Source organism: Sorex araneus, chromosome 4 (genome assembly GCF_027595985.1).
Source record: "Sorex araneus isolate mSorAra2 chromosome 4, mSorAra2.pri, whole genome shotgun sequence".
NCBI lineage: Eukaryota > Metazoa > Chordata > Mammalia > Eulipotyphla > Soricidae > Sorex > Sorex araneus.
The window spans coordinates 53,314,956-53,331,645 of record NC_073305.1 but is presented as its reverse complement, the minus strand read 5'-3'; the positions used below and the strand labels follow the sequence as shown (position 1 = coordinate 53,331,645).

The 16,690-nt window shown below is 41.8% G+C and overlaps 1 protein-coding gene across 2 annotated transcripts; it reads left to right on the top strand.

Annotated features, from left to right (window-relative positions):
- The first annotated feature begins 219 nt into the window (after positions 1-219).
- Positions 220-15,715, top strand: ASB14 (ankyrin repeat and SOCS box containing 14). Of its 2 annotated transcripts, none has more exons than XM_055134639.1 (9): positions 220-341; positions 3,366-3,421; positions 3,874-4,008; positions 4,090-4,248; positions 7,556-7,815; positions 8,954-9,105; positions 9,685-10,228; positions 14,672-14,825; positions 15,515-15,715. In XM_055134639.1, the coding sequence occupies exons 1-9, from the start codon at positions 220-222 to the stop codon at positions 15,691-15,693; spliced, it is 1,761 nt and encodes a 586-aa protein (XP_054990614.1). In that variant the 3' UTR covers positions 15,694-15,715. The 2 variants fall into 2 exon arrangements, with proteins under 2 accessions (XP_054990614.1, XP_054990613.1); XM_055134638.1 differs by having other exon boundaries at positions 3,366-3,438; positions 3,882-4,008; positions 7,556-7,801; positions 8,934-9,105.
- The last annotated feature ends 975 nt before the right edge of the window (positions 15,716-16,690 follow it).

Genomic DNA, 16,690 nt, shown 5'->3' with positions numbered 1-16,690 from the left:
ATAACTGTAGCAATTATAATATAACTACGAAACTAATGTTTATAGGAAAATTTTATATGATTGTCTTATTTTCTAAAGTTCACATTTTCTTTCATTCTATCATATCAATTTTCTCATTTTCTGAATTTCATTTATAATTTTAAATAGGTTGATCATCTGTTTACACAACTGAAAATATTTTAGCATATTCTGATTTAAAGTAAACCTGTCTATATTTACATGGATAATTACATGAGTGATGAAGACACAGATGATGACTTTGATACCCAGCTCATCATTCAACAAAGTTTACAGGATATCCACAAGCCAGGAGTAACACAGCAGGCACCTGAGGAAGAGAGGTAATACTTCTCTTAAATGGCAATGTTGTTTAAGTATTCAATAATGAAGACAAATAACTTGTGACAATAATTTTAATGTTGTGGCAAAAATAGAATTGAGGAATTAGAATTCAAGGAGATGTCCTTTGAATTTCTGTGGGAACCAACGCCTGACCAGAAAGAGAAACTTCAGAAATAATTCAGTCAGGAATTTAGTCAGGAAGAGTAGTTGACAGGGAGTAGTAGCTAATCTGGGTAAGGAGATAGTCTTGAAGTCAGAAGAAGTGCATGAGGATATGAAGGATGAGAGAACTCTGATGCATTCTATCAGAGTGAAGTCCGTGGCTTATGTGAGGCAGGGAGGAGAGAGACGGCTACATTCTCCTGATCCACCCCTCTGCCGGGCCAGGACTGGCTGGGAAGGCTAGGACAGATAAAATCTGTCATGATCCCCTGCACGGCATGGGCCAGAGCCCCACTATCTTCACTAGGTGACCAGCAAGCCACTTGGTCTGCTCAGCATGGGAGCTAATTTCCACCACTTCATTCCTCAGGGGGCCTGTGGACTCATGTTGGAGCGAGGAATTGCTCTTTGCAGGAAAAGAAAGTCAGTCCTAGGTCTTACCCAAGACTTTGGGTTTTTGTTCTTCTCACTGAAAAGAATTTCAGGAGTAGACAAGCGGTGAAATAAAACGAGATTTTATTTGGAGGATTTTAGGAAAGGGGAGGAGGGAGAAAAAGAGAGTGAGTAATGAGCTCAAAGGCGGAGAGAGCCCCAGTACACATCTCAAGACAGGAGATGTGGGCGACACATGTGCTTGGCCACGTGGACACGAGCAGCAGCATATATGTGAGTGCACACTCCCTTTGTTCAAGTTGGCTTTTATAGGGTTTTTCCCAAGCTTCCCATGTGGGGCTACCTGAGATAAACGTTTCTTGCTAGGGTGGCTACATCACAAGGAGTGGATTTGCAACCCAGAGTCATAGATACTTATCTTTACAGTGAGTGGAGTGGATGATGGGATCCAGGCTTTAAAAAAGGAGAGGAATTATATAATCTTAAATCCTGGAGATACTAACTTCCTTGAAGGGTGTGGATTCTGAGATCGGTTATGATTATACTAAAATACAACACAGAGGTCTCAAGCATTTGCTGAGAATCTCCCTGAATATGGATAGTCTGTAACTAAAGCTCACCTAGTCTAGTGCTCACTGGCTCATCAGCAACCTCAGCTCCTTGACAAGTCACTAATTATTTTGGGGGTACTAAATAGGATTGCTTGTGATAGCAATCTTTATTTGCTTTTCTTGGAGGTAAAATTGGGTAAATTATAAGGTATATTATGATTTAAGATAGATGATAAAATATGTCAAACATATAGCATATAGATTTAGTTGGGGGGGCCACAACTGGTGGTACTAAGGGGTACCTATGGGGTAATGGGGTTAGAATTTGGGTCGGATGCATGCAAAGCAAATATCCTCCAGCTGTACTATCACTCTGGCCCAAAGTCTGCAGATGAACTTATTTTTTAAAAATAGTAAAGAATCATAGTTGAGTCTTAAAAACAAAAACTGGTTAGATTTTTGTGCTCTAAAAACATTATTGTAAAAGTAATTTTACTAAAATAATTAAAAATAAAAATAATTAAAATGTAAAGCCTAGCATATTTCATTTTAAATTTAGTAAATAGGATAATAGCCTTACTATTTTCTTTGATTGCTCAGTGAATCCAAGTTGAAAGAATAAATTCCCTTAGTGTTCTGTTTGCAATTTGGTGAATTAAACTCTCTTAAACATTTAAAACTGTACTTATAAATTTAGTATTGTGATACATTTCCTTGGCTGTTATAAAAAATTTGTACACGTTTTGTGATTAAAAAATAATACAAAATTAGGGCACTACATTCTGAAATCATGCTTAGCTCAGCTTGGAGTTTGTAATTTTTTTTTTTTTTTGCTTTTTGAGTCACACCCAGCGATGCTCAGGAATTACTCCTGGCTCTGCAGTCAGGAATTACTCCTGGCGATGCTTGGGGAACCATATGGGATGCTGGGAATTGAAGCCGGGTCATCTGCGTGTAAGGCAAATGCCCTACCCGCTGTGCTATTGCTCCAGCCCCTGGAGTTAGTAAATTTTTCCCTTTATTTGGGTTTTCTTTCTCTTTATATTTCCTAAACAAAACTATTTTCTTGACTGAAAAAGAATAAAAAATTATTATAGCTTTGCATTTCAGAAGTAGGAAATGGCATCACTGAGTTAATATTAAGATGCTGACAAGGCTGTGTTCTTTCTAAAATCTGTTTGCTTTTTCCACATTTTTTTGGCTAGAGGTCTCCTAAGCTGTGGTCAAGGGGTATAGCAGCTCCACTGATGATTCAGAGTCAGGGCATATGGATTTCACCTGGCAGTGCTTTAGGGTGGTGCCAGGGATTGAATTAGGGTCAACTGCATGAAAGACATGTGTTTTAACCCTGTTCTATCTCTCTGATCTGTTGCCTTTTCTGCCTTTAAGATAACTTTTTACATGCCTTAGCTTCTCCCTCCATCTTCAAAGTTAGCCTTGCCAGCACATGTTTCTATCCTGCCATTTCCCAGCTCCTCTCCTCTGTTTCTGTCTTTGACTTTGAGGGGAGCGTGCTGAGGATCAAACCCAGGGGCTCACAGCTGAGAGCGTGAGCACTTCCACTAACCCACATCCCTGGCATTCCTCTTCTGATTTTGAGAACCACTATGATAATAATACAGGACCCTCTCCCTATCTTAAAGTTCACTGTTTAGCAACCTTTATTATATCTGCAGCTTTAATCCTCATTGCCATGAAAGGTCATGTATTCACAGATTCTAGGGATTCAAGTAGAGAACTGGCGGGGGAGGGGGAAGGGAGGATTGTTTCAGTTGTCAGAAATATAGTGCAGTTTCCTAACTGCTTCAGTTAAAGTAACTAACCAACTGCCTTTACCATTTCCTTTGAGATATTTTTAATCAAAAGTCTTTGGGTTTTTTTCCTGGGTGTAGAATTACTTTTTCTTTTTCTGTGCAGCTTCCATTCCTTCTTGAGCACTGGCTATAAGAAGATAGTTGAAACAATAGAGACAGTTAAGTATTCTTCCTATGTTATCCTCTTCAATGTGTGGTAAGATGTGATGGGGACAGCTGGCAATATTTTCTCCTCCAAGTTCAGGGAAGCCAGAAGCAGGTTCTCATAAATGCTGAACATGAGTGAGTCTACAGGTGGCTGTCCAGAGTTTCATGCAGACTCTATTCAGGAGAACATTACAGCACACGCTAGCAGAGCTCCTGGGCTTCTCCATGCTCACAGCTGATTTCTATAAATGTTAAGATGCTAGGTAGTCACCGGCCCAGGTGGTGTGGAAAATTAGCTAAAAACCTTGCTCCTTATTTACCCTACATCATTTTAAATTGGTCTTTCATAAAAAATGGGGCTAGAATTTGGTTGTCTGATACATTACCCTTGATGCTGGAATTCAGGGGTTGATGCTATCTCCTCTGTGAACAAAATGTGAATCTGTTCTCATTTGACTCGTTAATAGGTGAGGAAGAGGCATTGTCACAATTGACCAAGTATCATTCTGCTTTTGAAGAAGCAGATGGGGCAGGCTGGCTTCCGCTGCATAAGGCTGCAGTGCAATTAAAAAAGAAGATTTTAGAAATAACCCTGAAAGGTAAGCTTTTTATAACTCCTCTTGTTGCTTCTGAGAAATGTTATTTATCTTCACCTCTGTGGCCTAATGTGTTTATTTCAGCTTCAAAACCCAGTGTGTGGGAGCAGACTACCCATAGTGGTGAAACACCACTTTTTTTGGCTGTCAGCAATTGCCTGCTAGAAAATGCCAATTTTCTTCTCCTCAATGGCTGTGATCCAAATGCCAAGAATTTTGAAGGCAACTCTCCCCTTCTTACAGGTAAGCAAACATGTTTCTGGAGGATAGTCCAAGGTTCCAAGTCTCTCTACCCATAAGTTTTAAGTGCATAGTTGTGTCCCTGTGACTCTAGACCAATCATGGGCACCTTATCCTTAAGAAACTTTCTACATGCTGAGCTATAAATGGCCTAACCATTTAATTCTGGTGTAAGACAGATGGGGTGGGGGATGGGGGCAGAGACAACAATACAATGGTCAGGACGCTTGCCTAGTGTGTACCCAACCTGGGCTTGATTCCTGGCACCATGTAGTAACCTAAGTATCACTAGGGGCAACTCTGAAGACCCCTGAGCATCGGCAGGGGTGAAACTGGAGGTCCCCAGCATCACATGGTCCCCAGCACTGCAGGGCCATGAGTAGCATCGAATCCTCCAGCCCTTGTGCTGAACCATTGGCCTGATTTGCCTGGAATAGCCACTGGGGTACTCAGGCCTCCTGAGAACCACGTGAGAGCCACCCCTCCCTAAACAACAACAACAACAAAATATAAGAAGGAAACAGAGTTGGGAAAAGTAGCCCATTTTCAGGTAAGATGGCAGACAGAAATGTAGAACTTTACTCCTTCCTGTGTTATATAGGCTTGTGTTATATAGGCTTGGGGTCCCCTGAGCAAAACCGCGGTTACTCTGGTAACCTTTGGCTCTGCTGGGTGTGAGGACATCATGTTACTGGGCCTAAGCATTGAATTGCCACCCATATGGCTGAGTATCACCATAAATGATTTCCGGGGCCCCAGGATATTGCTTGGGAGGGCACCAAAAATAATTCTTGAAAAAGGGGGAATTAGGAACTGAAGAGAGTGCACAGGGATTAGGGCACTTTCCTCATATGCAACAAATTCCACTTCAAATCCTCAGCACCATATGTGATTCTCACACCACCACTAGTGGACAATCTTGAGCATTGCTGAGTAAAGCCCCCTCAAAAGAAAGAAAACAATATTCAAATGTTAAATTGGTACTGGGGAAAAACAAATGCCAACATAATTATTTAAAACATGTGAAAATTGTTATTACATTTCCTCATGGTGCATGGGTAAAGGACAGGCAGCTGAGTAGGAGAGTGGTTTGTAAACTATCTCTCAATCACTCCTATTCCATCCTGCTGGACTCTTACCGCACCTTTGCCAAAATCTGAAGGATTGTTCTCTGATGGTTTAAACAGAGGTTTTCTGAACTGGGGATTATAGACAGGGAAGGTGTACTGGATTAAAAACACTGGAGAAGGGGCTGGAGTGATAGCACAGCGGGTAGGGCGTTTGCCTTGCACACGGCCGACCCCGGTTCGATTCCTAGCATCTCGTATGGTCCCCTGAGCACCACCAGGGGTGATTCCTGAGTGCAGAGCCAGGAGTGACCCCTGTGCATCGCTGGGTGTGACCCAAAAAGCAAAAAACAAAAACAAAAACAAAACAAAACACTGGAGAAATTCTAGACAGACCTCCCAGTCCTTTCACCAGGCTCTCGGGAAGCTGGCAAACAAGGCTTCATCCTCCCAACAGAGTCTTCACTGGAGAATTTGATGAGCCCCAGAACTTAACACCATGAAGATAAAAGAATTCCCCAGCAAAGGTCCCAAGTTAACCTGTTAAATTCCCAACCAGTTTTGTAATCCCTAACTTTTTTTTGGGGGGGGGATGAGGGTAGTAGTGGGGGCTCCCTCAGAATACATAAAGTTAGATACATGAAGTTCACTCCTGACAAACTCAGCCCAGTTATGCAGATCTGGAAATGCAGAGCTGAGGGTCAGGATTGGGAGGGATGTACAGGGCTGGAATCAAGCTGGGGCTTCCACTGTGCTCCAGACCTTCAAGCTATCACCCCTGCCCCAGAAGTCAATTATGAGCAAATAGCCAAGGGCTGTCTGAGGAAAGTCTTCAGCATACCAACTGACAACTTAGAAAAAACAGTATTTTTTAAAAAGTTGTCCATGATCATTTATTACATTCAATATTTCAACACCAATCCCACCATTACACCTTCCCACCATCATCCAAGCCTGCCCCAAAGGCAGATGCTAAGTAATTTATTTTGTTGCTCGTTATAAATAATCCACTAAAAATTATCCAAAAAGGTTTCCTTGGATTAAAGTATGTAAAGCTTGTATCTCACCTTGGAGCCATTAAACCTCTATATAAGGGATCATTAACATGTTGTTGCAGATTGAGCCTTGTGTGCATATATATATTTATTTATATGTACTTATATATATAAATCAAGATATACATGCCTTCTTCTTTACATCCCATCAAATATGGTGTGTGACACTTGGTATACCAGTGGCATAATCCAGGAATTCTAAAATTTTAAAATAGTGTGCTAGAGCTGGAGTTAAATTTTTTTTGTTTGTTTTTTGGGCCACACCCGGTGATGCACAGGGGTTACTCCTGGCTCTGCACTCAGGAATTACTCCTGGAGGTGCTCAGGGGACCATATGGAATGCTGGGAATCGCACCTGGGTTGGCCGCATGCAAGGCAAATGCCCTACCCGCTGTGCTGTTGCTCCAGCCCCCTGGAGTTAAATTTTTAACTGGATGATGATTTGGGGATCTGGAGGCATCTCTACAGCGTGTTGCTCTCCTCCAAGATTTATTTGTGAGTCTCTGGATCGTGGCTGTTGGTGAGCTTATATGGCACCCAGAGACGGTACACAAACGTGACTGCCAGGGCCCCAGGAGCACAGGGAGATGGGAGGAGGGTGCCCATTCCTCACTCTGTATGAGAGTCTGGAGGTTTCAGCCACAAAACCTACATACCTGGGTTTTTCAGAGGACTCATTCTCATGCCTGAGGGGTTCGTCTCAAGCCTGTGGAGATTGGCCGTGAGCATGGTGGTGGTTGGGTTGGCATCTGGAGTTTGCGGCTGTCAGGGTTCTGTTGTGGCAGGTGGAGGCCCTTCTCTGAGGTCCCCAGGATGAACTGAGCCTTGGTGCAGGGTAAGGGCTGCAGCGTGTTGCTCTCTTTGGAGATTTAGTTGTGTCTCTGGATTGTGGCCGAGAATCAATATATAGGACTAATAAAATGTGTGCATAAATGACCTACTTCCTACAATTAATGACATAGCAATTATTACTGAAAAAACATCGAAGAAGGGAGATAGCTCACAGGGCTGGAGTGATTACTTTGCATGCTAGAGCTCTGGGTTTGACCCCTTGCACTGCATGACTCCCTAAGCCCAATGAAAGTGTCCTCTACCCCCACCCCCAAAGAGAGACCGGAGGGACACTACCTGATAGAATACTTTAGCCTGACCCTCACTGAATATAGATCACGTGACTTGTTTCTACAGCAGTTCTACAGGACTCCTATGAAATGGCTGCCTTGCTGATCAGCCACGGGGCAGATGTCAATCTTCGGTGTGCCAACATGAGGACAGCTCTCCATGAAGCAGCCAAACTGGGAAGACAGGACATGGTGACGCTCATGCTGATTTCTGGGGCACACCCTGACCCCCACAGTTCCTATGGATTCACTCCTCTCGCTCTGGCTGCCCAAAATGGACACACTGAAATCATGAAAATATTACTACAGAAAGGCAAGATCTGTTTGGTTGTTTGGTTTTTGGACCACAGCCAGTGGTGCTCAGTTATCCTTAGCTTTGTGCTTAAGGGTAACTCCTAGTGGTGCTTAGGGCACCATGGCCAGTGTCTCTGTACTATTGCTCCAGCCCCACAGCCCATTTTAGTGAGATATCCACAATAGACCCCAAATTCTATTCTTTCCTTCACCTTTCAGCATCCCTTTACCATTTCTGTATTATTTTTGCCTATACCTATACCAATTTAAAGTAAAAAGCAATTACAGTGTCTCTGACTATACACAACCCCTAAGAATAAGTTGAAACAAATGTCCTTTTTACCAGAACATCAACTTTAGATGTGTTAGTGATAAGTCGTTCAATGAGATTGTCTCTACTATACTCTATGTGTGTTAAAAGTTAAGCTGACCAATTAGGCTGATTTAATCATTTAAGGCTGATTCAGTAAAACACCTTTTCTAATATTTCTCCTGGAAAATGCAAGAAAGACACAAATAGCTCACTCTATTTCCCTATGATCATTGTTGTTTTGTTTTTGTTGTTTGTTTTTGGTTTCTGGGTCACACCTTAGGCTTACTCTTAAGGGCTCTGTGTTTAGTTAGGGATCACTCCTGGTGAAACTTGGGACAACTTATATGGTCCTGGGGCTAGAGCCCAGGTCATTTGTATAGAAGGGAAGCACCTTATTCACTGTGCCATCTTTGTGGCCCCAATATATTAGGTCAATATTTTTGTTTGGATTTTGGCCACACCTGTCTTTGTTCACAGCTTACTCCTGGTTCTGTGCTCAGGGATCACTCCTGGCAGTGCTCAAGATCATATGAGGTTGAGGATGAAACCCAGGTTGGCTGCTTGCAAAGTGGGTAAAAATCAGCATTTTACCCTCTATACTGTTTCTTAGACCCTCATAAATTACTTTTAAATCCAACTATTTATAACTTAGAGACTGCCTGTACCTTTCACAACTAGATAATGTAATTGCCTGAGAGGAGAAGGTGGATATTTTAATTATTTTATTAGGTGCTTTTATAAAGTAGCCACTCAATAATTGCTCTTTCCTGTGATTAGATTTTAAAGTTTGTTTCAGCAATATAGTTAAGACACTTTTATATGACTTTTTTTTTTTTAGGAGCCAATGCTCTTGGTCAGGCCTCTGACTGTTCTTCAGTTTTACTCGAAGCTGCAAGAGGAGGAAATCCAGACTCTGTGACTCTCTTGCTGGAGTATGGAGCAGACGCCAACATCCCTAAGAATTCGGGCCACCTGCCCATTCATGTGGCAGCTGACAGAGGCCACCTGTGGTAAGTTCAACTCCATTGTCACAAATAATATAAATAGGAACAGCTACTCTCTTGGAACAGTAGGTCCTGTAACCTTTGTATTCATCATTTCTGATTGTGCTACTCCATTATATTTTTTGAAAAATTAAAAGGAAACTCTTGGACTTGGCCAACTAGAAAGTAGTCAGGTCAGACAAGAGAGGAAACAACTAGCTAGGCGAATTCTGAATTTCAAGCGCTAGGCCAGAGTTTCTCAATCACATATGCTCTGTGAGGGATCCCAGAACATTCCAAGGGAACAACGGGTAAAAATCAGACTGAAAGGGACACCCTAGGAAGCCTACCTGTAAGACAGGGTGCTCATCGGAAGGAAACAAATGAGAAGGAGTCATGGTCAGAAAAAAGGTTGACAAACATTGGTCTAGACAATAGTTTTATGTAACCTCACTTGGTCTGAGAGCTTCCAGGTAAAGGTTTGTTTTTTTTTTAACTAATGCCACCCAATGTTTAGCCTGAAATCAGCATAAACAGGTTATATGGTTTTGCATAATTTGCTGCATAAAAATAATTTATGCATAAAATTTTGAAATTCTTCCTCAGCGTGTTAAAGATTTTGGTTCCAATTACGGATCTGACTGCCATTAAGCGGAGTGGCATCAGCCCCGTTCACTGTGCAGCAGCAGGAGCACACCCAGAATGCCTCGAACTTCTCATACAAGCTGGGTTTGATGTCAATTTCATGCTAGACCAGAGAATTCGCAAACACTATGATGACCACAGGAAGTCAGCTTTGTATTTTGCTGTATCAAACGGTGACCTCTCTTCTGTTAAGCTGCTTCTGAGTGCTGGTGCTCTTCCTAATCAAGACCCAGTTAACTGCCTCCAGATAGCCCTAAGGATGGGCAACTATGAGCTGATAAATCTGCTGCTAAGGCATGGAGCCAACGTCAATTACTTCTGCAGAGTCAACCCTTTACATTTCCCATCAGCACTGCAGTATACACTGAAAGATGAAGTCATGCTCAGGATGCTGTTAAATTATGGGTATGACATACAACGATGCTTTGATTGTCCCCATGGGGATAAAGCGCATCCTTTCTACACCTTTGAAGGCTGGACATCTACAGTCATCAAAGATACTATGGTAAGTATGAGTCTTGGCTGTATTGCCTTTTATAGTCATCATTATTGGGCTTGAATTTTGATAGCTAATTCTTCGTTCCTCTACTTCATAAGTTCACAATCAGAAATATTTCACATGGAGAATACATGGCAAAATAAAAATACTATGGTAGATATGTAATGTACCAAGAGTCTTTAGAAGAGTGTTTAGAAGAAACACTCTTTAAACACTGGGCAGTTTAAAAAATGAAACATCTGGGGGGCTGGAGCTATATAGCACAGCGGGTAGGGAGTTTGCCTTGCACTCGGCCGACCCGGGTTTGATTCCCAGCAACCCATATGGTCCCCCGAGTACCACCAGGAGTAATTCCTGAGTGAATGAGCCAGGATTAACCCATGTGCATTGCCGGGTGTGACCCAAAAACAAAAACAACAAAAAAATAAAACATCTGAACATTTTGAAGAATGAACTAGTAATGCATTTTAAAAAAAAAGATATCAAACTAAAAAGCTTGGGGTTCCTGATACTTGTGTGCCAAAGATTTTTCTTTTAAGTCTTTTTAGCTCTATAGTTTGATTACATGGGATTTTGGAGTTCGGCAGGCTTTTTGAGGGGGCACACCTGGATGTGCTCAAGGCTTACTCCTCGCTCTTTTCTCAAGAATCACTCTTGGGGGACCATATACGGTACAGAGATTGAACCCGGGTCGGCTACATGTAAGGCAGATGCCCCACCTACTATATTATCACTCCAGCGCTTTTACATGTCTTTCTATGGTCACAATTTTAATGAGAGAAAAAAACCAACAGTTGGTTGACCCACCCCTTTCTCTCCCACCTCCTAGTTGAGGTTTTAGTTATTACTTCTGACAGTGCTCAGGAGAACAAATGCAGTGCAGGGAATCAAAGCCAGGTCAACCCTGTGCAAGATCAGCCCTCTACTCATTGTGTTGTCTCTCAGGCTCCTATTCCCTCTTTGACACATCTTTCTCTTGATTGTGCAACACCCACCTGACCAGTCACTTTTATTCTACCAAACTAAGCTTTTTCTTAACTAAGGTAGCCCCCTTTCCTACTCATTCTCTTACCACACTGTTAAAGTTGTTTCTTTTTACTCTTCATACTTTGTGAATTTTTCTTTTTAATATGCCAAAAACAGTAACAACAAATCTCACAATGGAGACATTACTGGTGCCCGCTCGAGCAAATTGATGAATGGGGTGACAGTGATACAGTGGTACAGTGAATGTTTTACTAATCATGACTTTCACCAACAGAGACATGAAAGTTACGGTTAACTTTCTCAGCTTACAAATATATACTTAGCACACAGTAAATGCACTATAAGTATTTTAATCTGTATTATTAAGTTAGAAAACAAAATAAAATAGGAAGGCTATTAATCAGTTCTGAAGAATGAAAGGCAAAGCATTGTTTATTAGTGTATGATTTGTTTAGGTTATGATTAATATTGTACCTATAATTTAAGCATATTTCAACTTGAATTATTTCCTGACTTTCCATACAGTCTCTTTGTATTTTTAACTAAGAGCAAGTAAATTACTTAAAAGGCATAAAATATATTCCTTTGCTATCATGGTGGGAGTAGTTTATGATAGCCTAAAATAAGAATGTTTTTTAGAGCAATAGTATAGCTGGTACAGCACTTGCTTTGCATATGGCCAACCTGGGTTTGATTCCCGGCATCCTATTTAGTATCCCAACCACTTGTATCACTTGTATCACTTGTCATCCCGTTGATCTTCGATTTGCTCAAGCGGGAGCCAGTAACATCTCCATTTGTCCCTGTCGCGTGCTAGTGCAGCCCAATGATATCTGCTTGCTCCAGGAACAGGAAGAGCCTCAACTTGTTCATTCATGGATTTGACGAAGAAATCTGACTATTTAGTTGGTGGTCTTCTGACGTCCCGTGGAATCCAGTCGGTAACAGCTCTAGTCCAGCGGTCACCTCTGAATCGCATTACATGACCGGCCCATCTGATTTTTGATGTCTTGGCAAACGAGACAGCATCCCTGATTCTTGACTGTCGACGAAGGTCAGAACTCCGGATTCCTTCTCTCACTTGAGTTAAACGTGATACTCCTAGCATAGCTCTTTCGATTCCTCTTCGGGATACCCTAATAGTGTTCTCATCCTGTTTGTGTAGGGCCCAGGTCTCTGAGGCATATGTTAGTGCAGGAAGAACGGTGGAATCAAAAAGATATGCCCGCAGTCGGAGGTTCTTCGTTCTCTTAACCACTTCCTCGACACTTTTGAAGGCATTCCATGCTGCTCTCTTCCTCCTGCACAGTTCTGGCACCAAGTTGTTCCTCATATTGATTTCTCGACCCAGGTACACATATAGCTGCTGCATTCGAAGATGTTTGTTCCACTGAGAGCAAATGGAGCTTCAGGGACTAGTTGGTTTTTCATGAGCATCGTCTTGTTGAGATTCAGCTGCAATCTGACCTTTCCACACTCGTGGTCGAAGTCGGCCAGCACTTGTGCCACTTGGCTAATGTTTGGTGTTATGAGAATGATGTCATCAGCGAAGCGGAGGTGGTGTAATTGCCGACCGTCTATCTTCACTCCCATTCCTTCCCATTCCAGTCGTCACATGATGTTCTCGAGGGTGGCACTGAAGAGTTTCAGTGCAGTGGTATCACCCTGCCGCACTCCTCTCTTTACATCTCTTTACAAACAGACGCCTGTCTTCGGAAACTCTCGAGCTCATTCGTCAACATGGTTTGGCGCAAACCTCAGGCAACCACAAACTAACGTCCGAGCTCACAAAGCTGTGCAGAGATGCGATAAAGGAAGACCTCAAAGAGAGAAGAGCAGCAGTGTTGGCCAGTGCAGCAGAAGCCGGGAAAAGTATTTGCAACGCTCGCCTGTCCTTCGCCAACTATAAGACAAAGATGACTGCCCTCCAAGGTCCCAATGGATCTATCACATCTTCCAGAAAGGCAATGGAGAGGATTATTCATAACTTCTACTCGGATCTCTTTGACATCCATGTCCACCTGCCCACATACCAAATTCCGCAGGATGGGTATATCATTACCAGCGTCCTCCCTTCTGAAATCCAACATGCCATTTCATTGGTAAAGATGCGTACAGCACCTGGTCTGGACAAGGTCAGACCCGAACACCTGAAGAATCTGCCGTCAGTACTCATCAATACACTGGCCCGACTCTTCACATGCTACCTGTCTAAATGCAAGGTTCCAACTCAGTGGAAAACCAGCAGGACCGTTCTGTTGTACAAGAAGGGAGACATCCACAACATCGGCAACTATTGCCCAATCTGCCTGCTGTCTGTCCTCTACAAGTTGTTCACTCGTGTCATCCTGAATAAAATAAGCAGAACATTAGATGAAGGACAACCATGGGAGCAAGCCGTGTTCCGAAGGGGATTTAGCACGATAGACCATATCCACACAGTGACCAAACTCATTGAAGTTTCGCGAGAGTTCAAGATGCCGCTCTGTCTAACGTTCATCGACTTAAAGAAGGCCTTCGATTCTGTTGAGACTGAAGCGGTCATCGAAGCCCTAGCCAAACGGGGCGTTCAAACTCAGTATATCAAAATCCTCCTCGAGCTGTATTGTGGATTCACCACCAGGATCTCACGATTCTACAAGGAAGTGATCATTGATCCCAACCACTGCCAGGAATAATTCTAGGGTGCAGTGACAGAAGTAACCCCTGAGCAGTGTCAGGTGAAACCAAGAATCAAAAATAAATAAATAACCAGAATGTCTTTTTATAAGATGGCTTATTTTCTTCTCATTTCATTGGCTAGAACTTAGGTGTTCTATGCAAGGTACGGTGAAGCTGTGACAATATTTGTCTATGGGAGGGGACAGGGGCAGAGGCGTAATGTCTTGGTCAAACTCAGCGGTTGCACAGGGCTTACTCCTGGCCCGGTACTCAGTGATCTCTCCTGTTAGTGCTCAGGGGACTATATGTGGTGTCAGGAATCAAACCTGGATTGGCTGAGTGCAAGGCAAAAGCCCTTAACCCCTGTACAACGGGTAAAGGGGCCGGCTGATAGCTATTATGTAAGTCTCTCTCACACTCCCACTGTATTTTATATTGTTCTGAAAACATAGTAGTTTGGGGTATCTTTTTAGGGGGTGGCACACACAGCTGTGCTCCGGACTTACTCCTGGAAATGTGCTCAAGGATCACTCCTAGCGAGTTCAGGGTATCATATGTGGTTCTAGGAATCAAATCCTGATACACTGCAGTCAATGCAAGCGCACTACTCACTATTGTAGCTCTCTGGCCCTTTGGAAACAGTAATTCTTATTTTACCAAATGTCCAACGTTAAGAAATATTATTTCAACAGCCTTAGTTAATAAATGAAGAATCTGAGACCCTGCTTCATGATCAGATTTAGTCTTGATTCCTGTGCTAGTTTTAAAATACTTAATCATAGTTCTGGTTTTCTTCCTCAGTTCTGTGAAGTAATAACTTTGTCATGGCTGCAACATCTCTCTGGAAAGGTTGTCCGAGTGATGCTTGATTATGTTGATCAAGTTCGTATCTGTTCAAAGTTGAAAGCTGTGCTCCAAAAGCAGGGACTTTGGTCAGAAATCTGTTTTATCTTGAGTGAGTATCTTTCCTCCTTGTAGAAAAGTCTAACAAAAATTGCATTTTTTAAGTTTAAAAAAGTTTGCTTGTTTTTTTGCTTTTTGGGTCACACCCGGCAATGCACAGGGGTCACTCCTGGCTCTGCACTCAGGAACTACCCCTGGCGGTGCTCAGGGGACCATATGGGATGCTGGGAATCGAACCCAGGTCGGCCAAGTGCAAGGCAAACGCCCTACCCGCTGTGCTATCGCTCCAGTCCGAGGGGACACAAAAGGTCATTAATAAACAGATTAATGGTGTATGGGACACACAGGCCATACTCACAATTGGTAAGTCTGGCCTGTGTGTCCTGGACTCTAATCTGATATGACTCTGAAACCATTTATCTATAAGGATTACTATGAAAAGTGAAAATATGTTTATTTGTCATATGAAAGTTAATGGCTTAAATATAAATAACAAATATGCCCACTCGAGCGAATCAATGAGCAATAGATGACAGTGATATATATTGGAAACAGTATATATACATATATTGTTTATATAAAACATCTATATAAACTGTATATATATAAACAGTATGTATGTATATATAGTTTCCAAAATATAAAAATATTAAATATAAACTAAGTTTGCTAATTTGACCCATAAGTATAAATCTATTCTTCATTTTGGGTAATGTGCCCCATTTCTTTCATTCATTTTAGCAAACCCTCGCTCTTTAAAGCATTTGTGCCGTCTAAAGATCCGTAAGTGTATGGGCCGTTTACACTTGCGCTGCCCTGTTTTCATGTCATTTCTTCCACTGCCCAATCGTCTAAAAGCATATATCCTTTACAAAGAATACGACCTTCATGGACAAGGAATATCCACAGGAACTTGGTAACAAACTTACAGATGAAAGGTAATGATTCCATAGCTATATTCTTCCATAGCTATATATTTTTAGAATCTGACTTACATGATTCACATTTTATTCTTATTCCATAGTTAAAATCTCAAGAGTCTATCTACTTTAAAAAGCTGCTCTTGGGTCAGAAACAGTACAGGAAAAAAAGTGCTTGCTTTACATTCAGCTGTCCTGGATTCAAAACTTGGCACTGCTTTCAGTTTCCCAAGTACCTTGGCATTCAGAGCCAGGAGTAAGCTCTGAGTCCAGAGCAAAAACAAACCATAAAAGGGGCCACTCTTTCAGTATAGATGGCCGGCATTCTGAAAAGTCTAAAAAATTAATCCCAAGCAAAAATGTCAATTTAAATACATCAATTTAATTCCATAATGCTACATGAGGTATATGAAATATATTTCTACTCATAGTAGTAGATGCCCTCTGGAAACCACTTGACAGTAGTTTTATAGAAAACAGAGAAAAATACCAGTCACTGCACTGAGTAAAATACTGACCCTAGTATATATCTAAAATTGACTCTTCACATGAACAAGAATCTCCACTTGTAATTCATCATTAACAGGAAAATTGTATTTCTTTTTCCCACAAAACCATCTTGAAGGGTTACCATTTACTGATCAATGTGATCACTGGAATAGTAACTAAAAAGTGTTTTCCATGAAGAGAGTGATGGCACGGGTACATAGGAGGGGCTCTCTGATAGAATCAGTTTTGTTAGTTCAAACTTTTATTTTTATATATTGTGCTATATCTTAGTACAAGTTTTGATATGTGGAAAGTACATAAAGAAACAAGACACTTGCTCAGCCACAATTTGTAGTACTTAAATGGTAAGGATATATATGGAAGAGGGATGTCCATTTTCACCACAGATTTGGTCAGCTCTAGTCTTGATGTTTATGTTTGGTCTTAGTACATTTCTTAAAGCATAATATAGTACAGAACAGGTGCAATGAGGTTCAGATGTCTGATA